The 22,214-nt window shown below is 46.6% G+C and overlaps 1 protein-coding gene across 4 annotated transcripts in view; it reads left to right on the forward strand.

Annotated features, from left to right (window-relative positions):
* The first annotated feature begins 445 nt into the window (after positions 1-445).
* LOC121596468 (fibrinogen alpha chain) overlaps positions 446-22,214 on the forward strand; it is an 83,717-nt gene continuing 61,948 nt past the window's right edge. The window contains exons 1-2 of one of the 4 annotated variants that reach the window (XM_041921453.1): positions 446-741; positions 5,788-6,397. In XM_041921453.1, coding sequence (XP_041777387.1) covers positions 6,105-6,397 — 293 coding nt within the window. In that variant the 5' untranslated portion in view covers positions 446-741; positions 5,788-6,104. The remainder of the gene's footprint in view (positions 742-5,787; positions 6,398-22,214) is intronic. The other 3 variants (XM_041921452.1, XM_041921451.1, XM_041921454.1) reach the window with 3 other exon arrangements.

The raw sequence follows: 22,214 nt of genomic DNA on the forward strand, positions 1-22,214 counted from the left end.
TTCTTTTGATTGTACACGACGTTTTTTTCTATTTGGATCCATTTAGACTGCATGTCAACATAAAAGCTCTCCCGATGCACTCCGTGTAGTATCACCATTTGGCACAACGATGCACTACGCTCCGAGTTTACTGTTGTTTTCTCACCCAAAAGCTTACGGACGGAGCTTTTCCTCTCATCGGGAGAGCACGGTCCCCAATGAGCGATCGAGACCCTGCGCGGATGCTGAGACTGCGAAGATCGTCAGCCGAGAGCGAGCAACCGAACGAAAGTGAGAGCGAATCGCGCGATTTCGTTGCGCGAGATGTGAGTTATGCTACGCCAGCTTGAGCGTGAGCAAACGCTACAGCAAAAGTGAGAGCGCGATCGATCGCGCGATCATGTGAATGCTCTGGGGGGAGCGCACATAATTCGCACTGCAATCGTGAGCGCTCCCGCGGATGGCGTGGGGGAGTGTGTGTGTGTGCATGGTGGGAAACACAATCTCCACCAAGCAGCGAACGAATGGCCAGCAGCAGGCTGCTAGGCGCAGAAATTGCTGAACTACGGTCCGCATCGGTCGCACTGTTGTTCCCGTGGTCCCACGTGTGAGTGTGCTATAACGCGTTACTGGTGCGTCGCGTGTATTTTTGTCGCGTGCCGTACGATTCCGAACAGTCGAGCTCTCCCGCTCCCTGCCCTTTTTGGCTGGGTGTTTGTAACGTGACAAAGCTGAAGTTATTGCGCGGTGATTTGAATAAAGGTAAATTTGTTTGAGGAATGCGTAAAAACACAAGGCTGAATGTACGATCGAGAAGCCAACTGCCAGCGAGTGCAATTTGTGTGTGTGTGCGTTTTTTGGGCCTTCCAAAAGTATGATCCACCACGTATAGCTAAGATTTTGAGGAGAGTGATATACGAATTGCAAAATAAGAGTGTTTGATCCGTCTACTGTGGTGTTACTGCAAAAGGAGTACAATAGGGGTTTCAGAATATTTTACTTGCTGTGATAGTGAAGATATGTAATACTGACCAAAAGTGTGCAAGTGACAGAAGTTCGTGTTCGAGTTTCAAAACAGTATCAACACACCGACATTTGTGAATGCATGGATTGATCCCGAACGTGAACGACGTATAACTAAGTGCAATGCTGCAACCAAACGAATTTAGCATAACTTCCGGAATAAAATTAGCTTTCCTAGTTCGTTAGCGTGCACACACACTGCTCACAGAAGGATCGGCATGATCGGTAGTCAATTGAAAATGCTTATCAAACCCGATGGGCCGCATGCAATCCGTACCTTGTCGCAGCAGTTGGCGTTTGTCTTCGCTTTCCACCGTACCGCGCGCGAGATTCCGCACCGACAGCAGCGATTTCTTTACCGTGCTGGAGGAGCTAGGCTGGTGCCGAAGGTGATTTATCTTACCCTTGCCTCGTTTACCCTCCCCTTCATGCCGTCCACTGCCGTACGTTTGCTTTTCCCTGCAAGCTGTTTCGCAAGCCCCCGTGCGTGTGCTGTTCCCTACCGGCTTTGGGGACAGGATTTCCGATTATTTCAACCGAGCGCGCCGGTGCCTTCTGTATTCCAAACGCAGCATTCATCTGCACCGGTGACACCAGTGTGTGTGTGATAATGTTCGTGTGTGTGTGTGTGTGGCTCTTTTTTCGCCAACTTCCCGTTTTGATGCCGTCCCCACGGCGATGCCGGCGATCGACCGATCGATCGTCGATAATGATGATAATGTTTGGAGGTTTGTTTATTTTTCACTTCATCCTCCAGCGTCCAGCGGCAGTCGGAGATGAGAGATGCGACGTGTTGTTGTTGTTTTTCTTTCTTTCTTGGTTTTGCTCACCCGCCTTCTCCCCGCACGGAGTCTGCGCACCCGCGCTTGGTCGAGGGGGGAGGAAGTTGTCAACCCGGTGTGCCCGTTGGCAGAGCATGTGCAAGGGAGCAGCACCGGACTGGCAGCCAGGCAGGCAGGATGGTGGTGGTAGTCCGAACGGGGCAGGGTCACCGGCCGTGCGTGATCGCCGTGGCAGACGACAAACGCAAAGGAAAATAGAAAGTGCCGCCCCGCCGCCGCCGCCGCCGGTAGTTTGCGTGGCGTTGGTCGTCGCTGGTTTTCTTTGCTGCGCTGGAACGACTTTGGAACAAAACCGACAACCCGGTGGCCCGGTGCGGTATAGGATGGGGGGACAGTTATTATGACACGTTATTACGGGACTTCTGCGGGCTGCGAGTGTGGTGCTCGGTTTGTGTTTTGAACCACTTTTCGTTCCCAGGCTGGACATCAGTTGCTGGGGGATGAGGGCCTGGTGTGCCATTCGAACGGCACCAGCAGCACACGGCGGATTAGTGACGCCTTGCCAGGCCAGCAGTTGGCAGTTTGGAGAGATCTCATTTCCGGAAGCAACTCCCACGCCTACCGTCCGGTAAGGAGCTGGGTGGAGTGGATGACACGCGAGTGATGGGCCGCATTGTTTTCTGTACAGTTTTTGAGGAAGTGAGAAATACCTTCGGGTATCTGTTTGTGAATGTTACAACACAAACATTTTTGGAAAAAGAGCATAAGATGTTCAGTGAAAGCCTTTACAAACGTTCTAGGAATATGCTGCGCAAAACATTCACAGTATCTTTGGCGATCATTTTCCACACATCTGCATCTGGATGGTGAGAGGAAATGTAGTAAAAACTGTAGCTTCAATCTGGAACAGCAGGTCCCCCTCATCGGGTTAGTTTGATCTCAACTGCCATTTGGAGTCTTACTGCGAGCCCTATCTCACGTTCGCCGCGCTCGAAACCGAAACCGCGCCGCAGCGATTTATTGACGCACTGATATTTATGGTCAAAGCTGTCAATGTCACCGTCACCAGGCAGCACTGTTGTGGCCAGCGTGCATGTGTGTGAACGCACGAGAGAGAGAGAGAGTATGTGATAGACGCACCAGCAGTGGCGCACAGAGCACAAGCGAACACGGGGTGAGAATGTCACCACAGCACGCGCAGTTGTTGTGTTACGTCGAGAGATTACGCGCAGCTACAGCCTCCCTGTAGCTCGGGAGTCGGTCTGACATTTTTAAACTACGAGAAGTAGCGAGATGAAGTGAAAAAGCACAGTGCATCAAAACAACCCTACAGCAAAGCCCAGCGACGTGGTGTCCCATTGCGTACGCGGCGTTTTGCGACAGACACGGGGCGCAGAGCAGTGCAGGTGTGTGTGCACGTTGGCACAAGATAAGATTTTGCACCAGTTTACGACACTGCCATTTGTGCGAAAGGTTGCTATTAACCTAAGGGACGCCCCGTGAACGCGTTTGCTGCTCTCGTTTTGGCAGGACTACAACTTTTGGAAGACATACCGAGTTTGATTTTCAGCTTCCTGAATGGTAAAACACAATCTACAGCATTCTTAGTTTGGTTGTAGATCGTAGAACGTGTTCAAGTGTTGTTTTTGTTTAAAAGACAAACACTTTAACCGTTGATACTTGTGTATTGTTTCTTTTTGGTCGTATGCTAAACAGCTCTACCGCCATCCAGCAGCAGTTGACTTGTGTTGACGCCCGTTGCGACTGATTGGACACCTTTTTGGACTGCGGGATCGGGCAGGCAAAGAGGTGGCTGGTTGATTTCGTACCTCAAGGGCAGTGAGTTAACGGAAGCGTTACGCCGTAAATCATACGCTCGCGTATTGACAGTGACCTTTCAGGGCGTGCGCTCTTTTGTGCGAGATGAAGAAAGAAAACGGTATACATACATCACACTGGGAAGGAAGGAAAGAGAGTTCGTGGCGAAGGGCCAGACAGAATCGGGCGATGCGATGGGAAATGATAAAAAGTGCAGCATATCATGAAGGGGGGGGGGGGGGAGGGGAGGGAAGGAACAACTTTAAACAAGCATTCGCAGACGGTGGGACGTTTTTTAAACGGTCGAATGGCTGTGAGGTTTTGTGAAGAATGGAGATTTGGGTAACAGAGAGACAAAAAAAAAATAAACGCATGAAATGAAAAGTTATGCACTGAGCGAAGAGTGTGTTGTTGATGAAGATATCGGGTTGTAATTTGTGCCAATTACATGTCCGTTCGCAAACGAGACATTGCTTGAGGACACTACACTTTCGTTACTTGCTCGTGCATTGAAGTCTTTCGATTTGTTCGACGTGTTCGAACCGAAACAAACCGTTTTGAGTGGCATGCCGTTTTGTTTGTTAATTAAATAGCATCGCAAAAAATTGTCGATATTATGAATCCATCCGATTTTACCGCCAGTACTGTTTACCGCTGCACCGGAAGAAATGCGCATCGTTAATGTTTGCTTCGCGCGAGTAAAATAGGAACTGCTGCGACACCACAATCATCAACCCTCGTTCATCATCAACCATCACATTGTATATATACCCATCGAACTGCATTTACATCACTAGCAACGAGAGAGAAAGAGAACAAATACAGTGCGTACCGCAGAAACTGAGTCCGTGTACTAGGTCGGCCCTCGCTAAGGGCAAGGACGTTTAGCGTCCACGTTTCTTTCGGTGCAGAGTAGCAAGCAGTGCGTGGTGGTTTCGGCTGTGAAATTGTGGTGGATTTTATCGTCAGTTTAAGATGTATTAATTACGTCGAAAGGTAATTTGAATATGGTTTTATTGTAAGTAAGTTTCATGTTCAGAAACTTTAAAAAATATCTAAAATAAACTTAGGCTCCATTTGCTATGAAGCTTATCCACTATATTTTCGACATCAAACATACCAACATTCCTATGAACATGTTAATTGTAATCGAATTAGTGTGTACATTGCATTGCTCGCCTTAAACAATATGCTCACGAGTGTGTTTAAACATGAGCAATGCGCACCAAACGAACAACACCAAGCATTAGTTCAGGGCTGCAACCGTAAGTGAATGCAGCCAGTCGCATTCCTTGTACAGCGTATGTGTATGTGTGTGTATGTGTGAATGTAGCAGAGCAATAAATGTTTGCTCCAATTTCACCGCCACTGGCATGTAATGGGTTTCCCTTCGCAAAGGTAAGCGCACGACGATTTCACGGACATCTTTTTCCACTCCCTCTCCACTTCTGAGCGCTTCCACCGTGATTCGGATGATTGGTCCCGCCGAGAGCTAAATTGCTGCTCCTTTAGCGCAGAGACCCTGAAACACTGGTGGTGTGAGCGTGCACGTGTTTGCAGTAGCTGTGGGTGCAAGTGAAAATAAAACACAACACAACACCGAAAGGGGACGCGCGCTGGGTGTCAATTTCGCACCAGTTTTTATTGGACTCTCGGTCCGATTGGCTCTCGGCCATCTCCGGATGGCATCGGATGGTGCGAGGATGGTCGATATTTACAAGCGGCCGTTAAGGATGGGTAGTGGAATTTTTACCACCCTCAAATTGCCATTAACCGGAGCGAGCACTCGGCTGGTGCATTCACCGGCCCACCCCGTCAAGGATCTACTGAGATTGGTCCGCCCTCTGAGAAGAAGAAGAGACAAAAGCGAAGAAAGAAAACAATAAAAACCGCACCACGGTCGGAACAGTTTCATTTCATCGCTGCTCCAGCCCCACCCGGTGCAAAAATGTAAGGTGAGAACACATTAATCGAATGTGTAACGGTTCTGTGTTTGCCACTAATGATGATGATTTACGCACATCCGGTGACATTGGGGAGGTGATGGATGAGCTGATGAGCCACACCCGAATAACGGTGCGCTAGTAATTAAGCTGTTTGCGCAGGCGAAGGCGGGGCCGAAATTGAAAAGTTTGCGACAAGGATACGTCCATGGTTTTATTAATTGATTGATGCTCGGAATTAGCTTTCGTTTCATTAGCGGGTTTTCATCTGCATTTGCATTCCAATCAATAGTGAACCATTGCCTTTGCTCTTATTCGAAAAAAATTACTTTAGTGGTGAAAATTTGTTAGCGAAAAGGTAAAGCCGCGTGCCACCCATTTAACGTGGTTGCTAGTGAACTAACGCTGGGCCCAATCGCGGTGCCGATCGGAGAGTGTTTGTGTACGGGGATCGTTACGTTGTCGTTGTGTCGGAGGAGCGTGAGAGCGTTCCGGGTGGCACTTCCGTTGCACCGCCGTTTCGCGCACCCTTTCCCCTGAGAGACCGCCCACAGCCGAGATGGCCTTTCGGAGGGCCAGTTACTGCTGTCTGGCGCTGCTGCTGCTGCTATACTTAGCCGCCGCCCTAGCCGCTGGCACCAGCACCAGCACCACCACCACCGGAGGACCGCAGCCACAGGCGTCCCGCGGCCGTTCGAGCAACCCGTCGCCAAGGTTGCCCCGCACCAGCGCGAGCCAGCTCTCGGCCCAGAACAATACCACCGCGACGCGCGGCACAGCCTCGAGAAATCTGACCAACAGTGCCGCCACCAGCTCCCAGGCAGCCCAAAGCCGGGGTAACTACAGAACAAGGTAGGTGAAGGAAATGATGAACTTTTAGATTGTTTGTTTGCTTCGTATTATTAAAAGCAGAATAACGCGTATACAGGGTTTCTCAGGGGTTCTCATACTTGTGGGATACTTTCATGACTCTTTCTTTCATCAAATGAACTTTTTCTGACTGGAATTCGATTTTATGGCATTCTTTTTGGATAAATCTAACAGGAATTTCCAATGAGTTTTTCCAAAAGGGAGCCATAGAGTCCAATACCCTTCACATAAAGTTCATTAAGAAGAATAAGTTCAGATAAGAAAGAGTCAACCAAGTATCCCACAGCTATGAGAACCCTGAAAAACCCTGTAAGACGAGAATTTGAACCAACATACGGTGGCTGCAAATGGTAAACTAATCTCAGTGTGACGAATGGTGATAATTTTTTTGTTTTGCAATTTCCGCACTTTTTCTTAATTGAGCCTGGTAGCCAGCCAGGTTCTTGAATAACCTTCAAAGGTTGACATCACTTCTGGCACCTAAAAGGCCAATATTAATCAGCATTGTTTCGCTGAGAGATACGAAGAGCCGGACAAGTGTTTTAAGATAATAATGCCAATCATGGCGGTGAGTTTGGTTTGGCAAAAATGGTACGCTTGAATAGATATACGACAAAAAAAAAAACGAGACAAAAGGGAAGAACTAATGTTTCACAGCAAATTTTAATGATACTTTTTTATGGGATAGATGTAATGAAAAGTCATTCAAATGGTTGAATTATGCTGAATTGACGGTAGATTGTGCTTCAACATTAATTACAGCTGTTAATTACGTTTTTAAGCCGACATGACTTTAAGATAAGAAATAGAAGTTCTTGAGTATACTGTGAGGATGAAACAGCAATTCAATTATCAGAATTGTAGACACATTAGCCTTTAATTTTTTAAATATTTTTTTCAAGTGTAGCTACTTGACTATACACTTGCCACAGAAGAAACGACGTCCCACCGAACCTAAAGAACCTGCCAAGGAATTCGTTGGATTCGTTGAGAGAAAATTAAACACAAATTTTCAGGATCAATGTTGGCAATCTTCACCTTCATTGCGCATTGTCAGCAAGCGCGGCATGTGGAATGCAATTGTACACAGAGTTTTACGCGCGCGGTGCAAATTATCTTTAATTACCCTTGACAAGTGGCCAGGTGCTAAATGCTGCGACCACCGAAAAAGGCACACAAAGCACGGGAAGCCGGCACCCAAGTCGGCGATGGAATGCGCGTGCGCTCCTCTCTGTGACAGTGTGTTTTGTCGAGCGTCTTCAATACTTTTGCCTCGATAGGTCAAAGTTAATCCTACCGAGCGTCTGCATATCGGCGGCGACGAATCGAATCGCTGACCGAATGTCCAAGACCAGCTCTTTCCCGATAGATCACCGGCAAATTTCGTCGCTTTTGTCGTCGGTAGCTGTCGGTCGTCGGCAGGCGCTTAACAGGTTTTCTGCCTTCTCGTTGAAGCCTGATGCTTTAATCGGTCAGCGCAGCAGGTTGCTGTGGCTTCTTCAGAGTTCAACTACCACCAATTGCCGCCGAAGTGAAGGGGCCATGGAGGGAGGGAGCGAGTTAAACACACACACACACACACATACACACACACACACACACACACACACACACACACACACACGAAAAATTAATGAAGAGTACGATACCGTCTAGCTATTCCGCGGAGCAATCGCAATGCGCCGAGCTTATTTCGCCATCACTCAAATTAATGACACTTACCTAAGTCCTTTGCGCCGTTCCCTGACTCGGGAAGAGGTGGTGGTGAGCAGGACGAAACAGGAAAGCGGCAAGCCATACGCACAAACACACACACACACACACTACATGCAAAAGACGGTGGGGTGTGCGTTTGTCTTTTTGGCAAATTAATTAATTGCAGAAAACGGCCGCTCGCAAACCGCAAAAATGGAGAGAAAAGATAAAAAATAAAACACATTTACATACACAGGCACACACACAGCCGTGCATACACAGTGTAGATGTGTGGCACGCATAGGGGTAAGTTTTTTTTTTGTCTTTTTTGCCCCTCTGGTTGGATGTAACGATGGAAAAGAAAAAGCCCGCATAGCTGATTTTGACCTCCGGCCGGGTGGCTGGCATGCGGCCCCAAAACAGGTTGCCGTGATTTAGGAGGCATTTAGGAATTGTTGCAAAGCAGAAATTTGGCAGTGACGTTTAGTTTTTTTTTGTGTGTGAATGCGTGTGTGTGTGTCCATTCTGCAGTGTTTCGGGGGGCTAGCGAAATCCAATGACCTTTCGTCCGACAGACGCACAGATAGATACAGGAAAAACCAGAGGCCCGTCCAAACGCAAACCTGCAATAAGTGTCTTGCGCTTGACACTCGTTGAAGTCTTTTGTGGGTTTTTTTTCATTGCTACCGTTTTGCTCAACATTCTACGAACAACTGTGAGAAATATTGCAACCAGCCTTCAAACCAGAAGCTGCCGACAATTTCAGAAACGTTTGGATTTCGTCTGGGTATTTCTAAATTTTCCTAAGTATAAATCTACATAAAATAAACATAAAATCAATTTTTTGTATTTCACTTTGAGTAGTTATCTATGTGTGTGTTTTCCTTTCCTACTACTACCTTGCCCCGCCAGCCTTACTAGCACCTGCATACTTTTCGATCGAATCGTGAAATCGAAATCAATCACGAGCGTGCGTAACCGGTGGTACACACATAAAAGCGGCACTTTCTTTCTGGACGCACTCTCCCTGGGCTCACGATGCCACCGTGCACAGCGCGAATGGGTGGTGGCAAGGACCGCCACCAGCGAGCGCGCCAGTTAAAACAAACAACCCGGGCGGCTACCAAATGCAGGTTGTCTATCATGGAACGAGCTACGAGATCATGAAACGATAGGCGATAGCGATCAGCAAACCCGTTGACAATCTCCATCGATTTAACTCGCGTTTGTTGCTCCATCGGATCGTGCCGCGTATTGGACCGGGTGAGATAGCTCACTCGTATGTGTGTGTGCACCTCATCAGATCGCCTTTGGAAGGAGGGGTTAGTAGAGTCCAAGGGTCCAACAAGCGTGTTGCGTGGACGCACACACTTTTCTCCACAGCAGGCTGTGGCTTGACCTGCTGGCAAAACCTGACAACACACGCACACACACATGGACGCTCTATTTGGGCTTTTGGCAAAAACGTTAAATGCCTGTTGCTAAGACATGTTTCGGTGTCTTGGAATGGAGCTTTTCTACTTCCCAACTAATGCACACGTCCAGTTGATTTGGTAAAATTTTACTTCAAAGTACTTACATGTACAGAAAAACGATCACAAGTGTTTAGACTCCCACACAGCAAATTTATTTGAGCTGGATCATCATGATCATCATCATCAACATCACCTACCTCAGTATCAACAACTCCTTCTGTGGAGTTTTTTTTGCCGCACCGCATAAACATTCACCAGCGAAAGAGCTACGATTGGTATTTGAAGAAGTCTGAAGTCAACAGCGAACGGCTTGGAGCATCTTGCCATTGCTTCTTATCGTTCGATGCTTCAGGAGTTGGAGTGGAATTTCGATGTAGGATATAGTGAAGCAACGAAACCCGAGACAAATTCGTGCCATAGGTTGAAGTTCGCGGGGCCGCAGATGAAAGAGTCGCTTTGAAACTTTCTGATTATGTTGTATACGTGTCTGTGTGGTCTTTAAACAAGCCCGCAGAGCTTCTAGCTTTTTTTTTACAATTACTTTAAACAAGATAGTTTTGCAAAGCATGCAATCTTTCAATTTGTTTCACCTGTAAGCTCCGGTATAGCTAACAGAGTGCTCACGATGTACTGGCGTGCTTAATAAATCTCGCCGTCGAAACCTCGCGAGCAAAAGTCGGCAGTGGCAGAACGAGCACCACGCTCTCTGTGTCGAACCCTTTCAGCAGCCGGCTTTCATCCGGACAGATTCGATTGTATCAGAACGGGGCCCTCGACAGTGGCTGCGGGCGAAGGTTACCCTCCCTTGCCTTGTTCGTTGGGCGGAGAGGAGAACTAGGCGTCCTTGCCGGGACACACCGTCGCTGTCGCTGTACACACGGCGAACACTCTCACACACACACACGTGAAGTAATGAACGCCGTCGGCACCGCCTACTTCGGTGAACTGTTTCCAGGGCATGGTGTTTGCCGGCTTGTTCTTCCTTTCGTTTGGCGTTCCGTCGATCACCGGCCGGGGTCGAATCCGCCACCGGAGTAGGATCGAACGTTTCTAGAACTTCCGAAAACATTCTCGTGCGCAGCGGTAATTATTTTACCACCGTACGCTCGAGGTCAGCGAGTTTCCACCAAAAAATCCAAATCAAAATGGAAAAGGAATCCGGGGCTACTTTCAGTTCTCCAGGCAAGAGCATCCAGGCATTAATCTTACCAGGAGTGGGCATGACTCTTAATCCTTTCGTAGCGCGTTTCCCGTGCACGATCGGATGTGCTCAAGGATACAGAACTGGGCCTAGAGATTGTGCTTGCTAGCTATCGTAGCTCCCTTTCACCTGGCACCGTGCATAGTATGCCGTAGTGTTTTCCATTTCTTTCATTATCTTGCATTATTTCATGCTCTGTTGCTGAAGAAACATCATTACTATCTGTTTGCTGATATAACAATGCTTCGTTGAAGAAACTGTGTTCTTATCTTGCTACTCCTCCAGCCTTGACCTATCAAACAGTCCGGGGGTTTACTACTTGCGTGTTCCTACCATCTAGATCATCAACACCCAGAGCAGCTTGTTTGTTGATGGGTCGACGGATCAATCGGAAATCACGCTGTGCTCGCTTGCTTGCTAGCGTTCCAGCATTGGGTGGAATGTAAATGAGCCACCACACACACACACACGCGCCATACGGATGATGCTCACAGAATGAGGACGACGCTGATCGTAAAAAGTGTCCCCCTCCGAGCATACAAAAGAACGTGTCAGGAAAAGAAACGAAATCCAGATCAGACAATAAGTTAAAGCTTCTAATTGCGGCGACCCACCACGCACGCTGCCAATTCGCTGAGCAGCTGCGTCATACTTAATGCCCAAATAAAATAAAGTCATTTGAGCACGAGGAACGAGTTTGATTCGATGCTAATGCTTTTTTCCACTTTATTCTTTACCCTTTTTTACCTTTTTCCACTCTACCGGTGGGATAGTTTGCTGTTACTGGTCGGAATTCCATTGCAAATTTTCCAATCCAAACCATCGTAAGATGGCATGGGACTGCCCCGCAAAACCCATGCTAGAGACCAACAGCCCATTGAACAGAGACCGTGAAGTTATTATGGCCAAATTTGTAAACTTTGCTCGTAGGAGGCCGTTTGAACTTTTGCAGCCGAGTGTGCGGCTGTTAAAATCAATTTTACAAACGCCACCGCAGATTTTCGTGTTTTTTGGCAGCAGATTGGCAGAAGATTTACGGTTTCAGTAACGGGGGTGCTGAGTCGTGCGATATTCCAAGCACACCGTGAACCGCGAGAGCTTAAAAAATAGGGGATATTTCACTACAAGAAAGCATTGCTTTTTATCTTTAAACTATTTTTATATTTCAAAATTTTGATGATAAACACTTTAGAAGAGAAGGAAGTAACAAGTGGGATTTGCTTAAAATTTCTAGATAATTCAAATTCATGTATTCTTTCTGATATTTGTAAACACATGCACAGTTACACCTTGCGTAGGAAAGCTGAGATAATGACGAGCCTCACACCACAACATGGATGAAACCATACACAGTTGGATCATTCAGTGGCGTGCGTGATTTTTTTTTTTGGACGATCGAACCGCGGCGGCCGGTTTTTTTCACCTTTTTTTGCATTTCAAAATGTTAATCTAATACAGCTGACGATGAGCGAACGTGTTGCGTGCTTCGCGTGGTGGCATTGCCAGACAGTGGTGGTGCGGTGGGTTGGAAAACAAACCATGAACTTTGCGTACGATCGCACCGTGGTAGTGTGGTCAACGACCATCCATATACGAATATGTTTGATTTACTTCGACGGCGGCTTTGGGCAAGGAAAGAGAAGAGAGCCTGCTTGAGCATGTGCGCATGTGTTTGTTTAAAATTTGAGCAGCATAGTAAAACCGGGCATTCGAGCAGAAAAGTCGAGCACATTGGTATTGGTATCGGTGATTAAAGCTATGCTGCCTGCAAGGATTGCTGTCACAGGTGTTTTCTGCAATGCTGAAACGCGATATCGCGAAATGATAATGGATTCCAATTTCGCCAGCGCTTGGGTGACAACAAATCTTTTTGTTTCGAGAATGATTAACAACCTTCCGATTTTTAGTAGCATTTCATTGCTCCAAACCAAATATGTGTGCCTCTTTTCTACGTGCATCTACGTTTCATCAACCCAAAACAATCAACAAATTATTAGCTGTGATGGAATGAACACATACCAGTTGCGTTAACAAATGCCTGCCAAAGGAAAGGTATGTTTGCTATAAGCAAAAATGTAGTATTGCAGTGCCAAAACAGAAAACGTCTGAGAGAAATGAAGGGTTTGCCAAAGTTCAACGAAATCGATTCGATACGGGATGCACCGCGCAGTTTGATGCAACATCAATTGCTTGCAATTTGTAGGGCAAAGTAAAGAAAACACAAGCTGCAGATACATTGCCTTCATGCATTGGTAGTTATATCGTAACTCATTTCCAAATATGAGGGTTTGAAGTTTTAATGCGAAAGCTGATAGCTGGTTGGAGGCTGCTGTGCAGAAATGTTTCACACGAAGTACAAACATCGGCATTTTTAAGCTGTTTTTTTCTGAATTTCAGCTTGGTGTTACGACGTTGATTGGCAAAAAAGTGGTTTTGACTCTACAAAAACTCAACCACATCGGTGATTGTGCATCGTTTTAGAACAAATTGTTCGTATCTAGTAATACAAAAGGGACAGCACTGAGCTACAAAAAGACAAAATCCACAATCCGCAGTAAAACCATATAATGAAACAATTCACTTCCACGAGCAAAAATCCGTGATTCACGAGAGGGACGCGATTAGATCACTAATGATCTAGCGTCAACGTAGTGACTAAAAGCACAGTTCGTTTGTTTCGCGGATGCGGCAACGGCTAACGGAAGGTGGTACAGCACGACCATCATCCACAGACGTGATCACGGTGGCATCACAGCGTTACAATCGGTCAGCTCGTGCGGCTGCGGGTTCCGGAAGATGGGGCCAGATAAAACGGAACAGAACGAACAGTCGAGAAGCCCCAAGCATAGGGCCGTTTGAAGCCCAAGGGGCTCGACGGATCGGAGTGTGCACAATCTTGCCCCATTTCCGTGCCACGGTTGCATTACCGTTGCCCAACCGGCAGGAAGCTGCACCGGCAATTGTTTCGTGCAATTGGGCAGCCGCATGATTCAGCGTATCGTAATAGTGCTTTTCTATTGGAATCATATTTTTCATTAGATCGTAACTTTATTTACAAACGAAACGAGCGAAAGAAGAAAAAAAACCCAACACAATGAAAGGAAGTGGTTTCACGGCTTGCACGGGTAATAATCGATGAGCAGCGTGCTTGGGGACGCTTCCCCTTGACACGTTGTTTTGGACAAAGTTCTAAGACAAACCATGGTGTTAATGGATTTAAGCGCGCTACGGTGTCTTCATTCGATGCTCATTTAGGTAATCTCCGAGCACGAAGTTCATCGCGGCGACTTCCTTTAGCAAAACAGATATCTTAGAAGGGTACGCTCGCCTATCGCTTGAAGGTGTTAAATTTGGAGGGGTGCACAAACAACAGCCCAAGGAAGATGTTGCGGGCGGTACTTCGTTTCACGCAATCGTGCAACGATAATGAGCGGATGATGATGATGATGATGATGATGATGATGCGCGCCCGTCACTCAAACCATTCGCACATCAAACCATCAGACAGATCGTTCCAATGCTCGCGTACCCAATGATTTATGGGGACGTAATGTACAGCGCCACGATTCAATCCTAGAAGTTCCTGAGAAACATTACTCAGATCTTGTGATTGGTGGGAAAGGGCCTAACAGTTTGTATGGTACACAACTTGGAAATAGAAAATACAGGATTAAGGTCAGCACCGAGAACCGTGGAGTTGGTTGGACTTAGTTCTAAACGCACGCGAGTAAGCCTGTAAAAGATTGAGTACAAATCGCATTAACTTCACGACCTCTGCAATGATCGTTGACGGGTGGTACTGACGATAATCCCAATCATGATTTAATACACACAGACCCGGTGCCTTCCACCCAAGGTATTGCGCGCACGTATGCAAACACACTCGGGGCACTACTCTGCGTCAAACAAGCTGGTGATTGTGTTCGCCAGAACCAAGCACCCACCGGTCTGCCAAGGCCGTTGCATAAATCACCTCCGTACCGATCCAGGATCGCAACGCAACGGAACTGAACCACAAGTTCTTGCTTTCGATCGCGGCGGAACAGGTTACCACCACCGGGGAGCGGTTTACCAACGTACCAACGCAAACCCGATTGTTGTCGTCCACAAACGATTTGTTGTCTATTGGACAGATATATTTCGCTAATGGTTGAAACCGACACACTGACATTGACAATGGCGTTCCTTCTACGGGCATGGCGCAAAGGAAATGTTAAAACGGTCCCGACCGTACCTGATGGATGATTTTCTTACAGCTGACACACTGCATTGACTTGGTGTCCCTAAAATGGCGTGACCTTTCCTTCGATTTGCAGCTTTGCAGCGATACAGCGGGTGTCTTAAAGGTTAATCAGACACCCTCAGGCTTCCAGCAAGCTCCTACTTAACGTGCACGCATGAGATGTAGAACTCCATCCAATGTGGAAAATGGATTGCTGAATCGTTTTGGTGTTTCTTGTGCGTTTTATTACTCCCAAACGAGATATTCACCCAAAACAGTGCCAACAACTACAGGTACCAAATCGAAAGTAATCATCTAGTGAGTGATCTTCTAATACGTAAAGTGTAATGGAGTGGTTTTATGATGTGCCTTGGACGGTGTAACACAACATGAATCACTACGTGTCGACGACCGACAAGATGGCGCAAGGCGCAAGCTCATTTAGCAGAGTTCATCAGTTGCGCAGAGTCACCCATCAACTCTGGGTGATGACAAAGTTGTCTTGTCGGCACTTGTTTCTGTAGCGCGGCATCTGAAGCCGTCACATCTAAACTATCTCTAATGAGACACTGACGTTCGAGTCGCAAGATTGGCATCTTCAACCGCTTCGCTTCAAAGTAACTGGAGAAACCTCAGGAAGCAAACAGCTTAATTCTTCTCGTCACTCAAATACGGAAGAGGGCCATTTGATGTTACTACAGTTGTGCAACAGTTGGCACAGAGCCACACTAAACTCCATTAAAAGACTCATTTCAGCGACCGAAAGGCTGAGAATGGAGAGGACAATTTACTGCTTCGAGTGAACATTTATCACCATTTTGCATGGCTCGGGCGAAAGTGAGTTTCTTTTCTTGCTGGCTGTGAAGCCGGCTGATCGAAACATTATCTCGTGATTGTTAACTCAAATTTATGGCCCACAAGATAGCTTTGCTGCTTAGAGCATAGCGCCTGGTATCGAAGCTTATCATCAGTACAGAGTGTGCCATGCCATGTACCGTTCAACGATCGTACAGTCTGTTGGCGAAAGCTTTTGTGGTTCTAGCTCGCTACAAAGAAAACAGCCTGCCGCCACAATCATGGCCACAGCAAATGGCCGGAAAAGCACCTTGCTCACAACGGTATGAACATCAATCTTTTCTGTGGCATTATTTATCGATACGACCCTTGCTGCGCGGTGCAGGTTGCGCGGCCGGCAAACTATTGGCCATTGGCGCAGAGATCGTGAAGCAAACCTGGCCGAAAAGTGTAGCCAAACCCTAGACGGCAGTAGATGGGGTTTGTGCAGTAATCCCGTTTCGGTCACATAAATCGGACGTGAGTATCGAAATCCATCGGCATCAGATCTCGAAACCGATTACGTCCCAAAGTGCCACGATTGGTAGCAAACATGGTGGTGAACAACGAATGCTCACCAATAGCACCGTGCAGCTGCCGATCGTCGTTGTTGATGTTAAATGATTTGCGGTAGTTTTTTTTCGCCCTTTCATGTCCAAGCGACCTCCAAGATCGTTGGCAAAATTGTGGCAGGTGTGGTGGCTTTTTTGTGTGTGCTGAAGAGAGACGAGTGTAAAAATTGGCATGTCCCGTGAGTTGAATCTATGATTAATGCTTGTCAAAAGTGCTTGCCAACCACTGTGCGGCACTTGCACCAAAGAGACCCTCTTTTGCCAGCGCTATGCTGCTCCATTTTTCAAACCTACAAATCAGAACACTCTAACCGGTCGGCCGGTTTGCCGCGACGGGACGTATCAGGCAAGCAAACGGTGATCGTTTGGCAGGCGTGTACCGCGAGCAGCGTCAAGCGTGTGGTGCAAAACGAGCCCCCCAGCTCGGGCCCATCTTAACGGTTGTAGCAGGAAACCGTCTGGTAATCATGGCACGGACCTCGAAACTGGTTCAATCGACACGCGCGCGCGCCCGCTCCATCGGTGGTTGCCACAGCAGCGTGTTCTACCGACTTTGGGACAAAAGCTGGAAATTGCAAACATGTCGTTATGCAATCGGTGCGCGAACGGGGTGGTGCTGCTCGTGTTTCGCCCGGCATGTGCCACCATCGACGCCCGATATTCTGCACAACACTGTTAGCCAATTGATTTGCGAAGGCTACTGATATGCCCGGAGGAGATGGCCGCTATGTTCAACGGCCCAGCGGCAGAAGCCATGTACGGGGTTTGCTTATGAATTTTCCAACCACCCCAATGGGGGCTTGTGCTGGAGAAAACTAATCGATTTATCACTTCGTCATTTGTCTCTCTGGAATCAATATCTCGGTTTGGGTACGTACCGATTGCGAATAAGGAAGATTTGTTCGTGTCCATATTGGAGCAAGGGGCGTTCAACGACGTCCTTCTCCTCCTTCTCCTCTCATACTTCTATCTCAATTTAACAACATGTTATACACACGAGCCTGCAAGCTCCCACCTTTAAAAGGCTTTGGACCACAGTCATCGAAATTCCATTTATTGCTTAAAGACATTTTCGTGCAGATCGCATACCTCCCTCGGTGACGGAAAGTTATACAAGATAACGCGAGTGTGCAGCAGCTGCCGCTGTGCGAAATTGATTTCCATAGACTTTTGTAGTGCATTTGTCACACCTTCTCTTTCTTGCAATCATGCCACGATTCAATCAAACTAATCCAGTATATCGTCACCGGTCTTCGGTTGTTTTCAATTTGTTCCGACCATGTTCTCGCCATGCATGTTACGCTCCCCAGATGTATGTTTTTTTGGATTGTCACGGTTTTTATGTGTGTTTCTTTGCAGAATATCATGTAACGAAACAAGAGGTAAATTATTATGAAATCGCGAACAGATGCATTTAACACACATGATACATCGCTCTTGAATAAACTCTTGTCTGAAGTTTACTTATCTGAATCAATGTAATGTACACACACAATGTAATGTATAAACAAATATTTAATAAACACGCAATTAAATTATGCTTATTGTTCAATAAAATCGTAACAAAATGGTCACAATTTTAAACTAGTTGATGGTCAAAGATGGACAAAAATCCTTGGCTCTTCCATACGTCGTCTAGCTCCGGCTTTTCACCTTCGCTTTAACCCCTCTTTTCTGTCCATTTTTCATTCAAGCGAATTACGCCAGTTGTTCTTGATCAGTCAGGCCCTGTATGGCTAAGAGATTGAAATTTAAATGTCGCCCGAAAGGTTATTCAACTGCATCCTCCTCTTGCAATGCGTTTCGGTTGGAATGGATGTAACGATGAGACCTAGAATCGGCTAGGAAGACGCATTCCATTTGGTATTCGTTTTCATATCCCATGATGAAACACATGAAGCACTCAAACTGCTCAAATGTCGCGTTGGAGGCGAGTTATTTATCGATTATTATGCTGGAAAGCCATCACGAAGCAAGACGGCTCATTGTTTGCCGGCCAAATCATGCTCTGCCGCTTCCGTAATGTCCTAGATCTTCAAAACATGCCGACCAGAGCCGGTTGTGCATAGGAATATGGGGATTTGAATACATTATTTCTACACGGGACACGGTCAGTAGGTCATCGTGGGCAAACACGGGAGACGGCACGTCTTCTGACCGTTGACCCAATGCGCACCAAACGTGGAGCCATACCGGCCTAAAGATTTATTTTTTATTCCCCCAGCAACACTTCATTAAAAATGCTGATAGTAATCAATAAATGAGTGCCAAGCGAAAATCTCACTCTGAGGTGTGCATCGTAAGAGCCTTCCCTCGCTAAAGAGCATCTTTCTTAGCGGTGGGATTGAAGCTACACTGGATGCGTTCGTCATTTCGTGTTGGCTGAACCTTCTGCCACCAGTCATAATCGAGAAAACTTGTTTTCTTGACCACAAGTTCGACGCACCGTAGCCAACCTTGAAAGCGAAAGTGGCGCATGTTTTTTTTTTGTGTTCGTCTACATCGTTGAACTCTCGCAGCCCTTTTGAAGTGTTGATTGGAATGCCTTTCGTTGCGATTAGGTTTCCGTCGCTGGGAGATGGAGAAACAAATATCAAACCCAACGATCGGTGGTTGGGTGGTAAGCCCACTACAGCGACCGTCGGGTGCGAACGACACACCCACGGCACACGGCTGGGCTGCAGCACACGGATGCCCTCCATTTTATCGCCCTCAATGGCCCCCAGGTCGTTGCTACAAATCTCCAAGTTCACACGTAATCAGTCGGAGCTGTGGTTCGCCCGATCTCGGTCACCGGGCACCCGTGGCAGGGACGGTCGGTCTATCGGTCACGTCGGCCGCTTCGCCGGGCTCGAACAATCGGCTGATTTTCCCCGAGCCGGGAGATGGCTGAGTCTGATGGCGAAAACCCCCTCGAGGGAAGGCCGGTTGCCGCACATCAATCGAGCGGATCGACGATCGATTTACGGATTCGATGGAATGAATTCCTTCACCGTGTTGGGTAATGCCGAAACGATACCCGCAAAACAAACGACTTCGGTGCTGCTTTTTTTGAGCGAAGAAAAATAAGCGACGAACCCCACGACGCGATTTGTAGGTTCGAGATTCAGGTCGGCTGAGTTGAGGGTGAGCATGGGTGGAGATTTTGCTGCTGGAACGTTATCATTTTTATCATTGTGAACATGATCTTTGCCTTGCCAAGGGAAAAGGAGTATAGATTTTACATTGTTTCTTTTTTGAGATTTTAACGTCATTCGATGATTCTCGCTAGAGTTTAAACAAAGCATTATGTCATCTTGCCCAACTACTTAAGCAAACCAAAGAACATGTTTTAGCTTGTTACGATGCAACGTAAGCACATTTGTTGTACAGAATTCTGCGCCCTTGCGCAAACCAGCAAACCATCTGGAATGGAAAGTGTCCTTCGTCAGAACACTTGCCTTAATGCGGCGTGCCAAATTATGGTGCCAAAAAAAATTAAATCACCCTTACAGTCGAAACTTGTTCCATTAACCGGGTGTCAAAAAGCCGAAGCTTCGATTGCGATTACCCCCGCTGGTGCAGGCTAGCAGTGAGGCGCGAAAGGTTCGCCACACCGAAACGAAACATCAGCTGGAACAACGTTGATAACGGGGGTTCGTGAGCGACGGATAATTTCGTGTGCGGTCCAAGGAGTACGTGTTCCCTTTATGCGACAGTTTTGTGTTTCAACCGAGCGAGATTCCTGCCGATCAAACTCTCCAGCGTGAGAGGAGAGCTTTGTCAACGTACCGGAGCAGGTGCAATTAAAATTAATTAATGCATAACAGTATCATGAAGGTCATCACGCGAGCCTCTCCCAGAAAGCGTTTATTTTTTAACGCCGTTGATTTTACTATTGATCCCGACGCAACGCGAAAAGTGGAGTGTTGCAAATTGACGTCCCCGAAGGATGAAAACGGACCGAAAGTGAGATTTACTTTCAATTTTTACGAGCGAAGCAGTAAACGTATGACCAACCAGCTTTTGGCGTTACTGGAATGTTTGTGGAGCAACGATGTGGGTCGGGAAGGTTTTTTTTTGCTTTTGCTTATTTCTCCTACACCCCATGGCTGCTCCAAAAAATGTCTCCTTTAATGGGTAAGGGTACAATTTTACGACCATCACCATTAAGAACGGTATCGACCGCTCGGGGCCGTCGATAATTGACGAAATAAAGCCAGCCCAAGTTCTGTCGGTTCAGTGTGCATCAGATTGTTACAGTCAGCGATCGCAGGTGCACGGGCAACGAACGCCGCGTTGACCTTGGGTTGGATGAAATCACTCAATACCCCAGCTAGCGGTAGATTGAGCTGAAACGGAACCACCTTTCGCTGTTGGATGCTGGATTGCTTTGCCCCATCCACCGTGGAGATACTAATTTACCGAACCTGAGCCAGACAAAGCTACAATCAAGGTGGGATCAATGGTTCGGATCTGATTTAAGTGCAGACCCGATACACAATTCGTTCCAGCGACATAAAGTGGAGTAGTAACGAAATCAAACAAACACACCAAAAAAATGAACTGCATACGATCGAGACAAAGTGTTTCGCATGTTTGTGCCTATATTTGTTCTGTCGATGTCGGTTTTTGTTTCAGAGTTGTTCAAGCCAATTAATTTTGGAAGGAAAAGGCGTTGGCCATGGTGTCGCTTTGCCAGAGAGCAGAGTAAGGGGTTTGAAATGCATACGCATAGTAACCACCATCCGCCTGCTATGGGTTTCACGCGGACCGCGCTGCTGCATCCAATCAAGGATGTCATTGATGCCTTCCCTTTGGGTGATGATCTTTTCTAGTCTTATTTTGATCGACATTGTTAGATCGGAACTTAGATTGCAGTTTAGATTGTGTTGCTCATTAATTAACACACTAATATGGGCGGTTCAACAATCTAAGACGCAATGTGTTCCTACTGAAAAACAAGGAATGTCGATTCCGTTCAAGTTCGATCTTAATGTTATAAAGTCCAAAAAGTATGATAACGATTATTCAAAACTTTTTGAATGTCAATTATCTTCATGTGAATATTAATGTAATCTAACTGTATAACTAGGCTATGTTACTCTTATATGGTAAATCTATTTGTATAATTATCAAAAATAAATTCTAATGAGCATTGAATTGGCTGGAAACCATAGATCTAGTAAAAAAAAATCACGTTCCAAACACCTGTTTAATGATCCCATTTTATATATTACGCTTGTGTATAATTTCGCTTTCCTTTTCTTTGCTTTCCTTCGAACGGTACCACCCTGTGCTTAATTGCATAACTGGATTAGCAGCAGGGGAGTTTTTTTGTTTTTTACTTTCGGCACTTTCCTCTGTGTGACCATTTTGGGGCAGTGTTTGTTTGCAGCACCAGCCACCCAATTCAAGTGCGAAGTAACACCACCTTCTCAGACTCTGTGCACGCGTCGTAAACATCGGCGAAGAAATTTGTGTCATAATACTGCGGCTGCGAGAGCATGCGAAAGAAAGCGAAAATAATTGCACTAATGGTGTTGCACAAGAATCGGAGCACTGCAGCAACTCATGCGAGGTTGATTGGGGAGAAACCATTAGCAATATTTTTAACCAAATTTATGCTATCCTTGGGTAGGAGCGTTGTTGTGACAGTTGGTGATTGTGAATATTTATACATTTACATGGGGTAAAATTATCTCTTATTTTATCAAAAAGTAATGATAATATTTTACGCATGATATAATGCAATGCAATTACGCAAATGGGATTCCTATAAATTATATCGACCTTGATGATTTCTTTTTTGGAACTTTGG

This window comes from Anopheles merus, chromosome 3R (assembly GCF_017562075.2).
Source record: "Anopheles merus strain MAF chromosome 3R, AmerM5.1, whole genome shotgun sequence".
Lineage (NCBI taxonomy): Eukaryota > Metazoa > Arthropoda > Insecta > Diptera > Culicidae > Anopheles > Anopheles merus.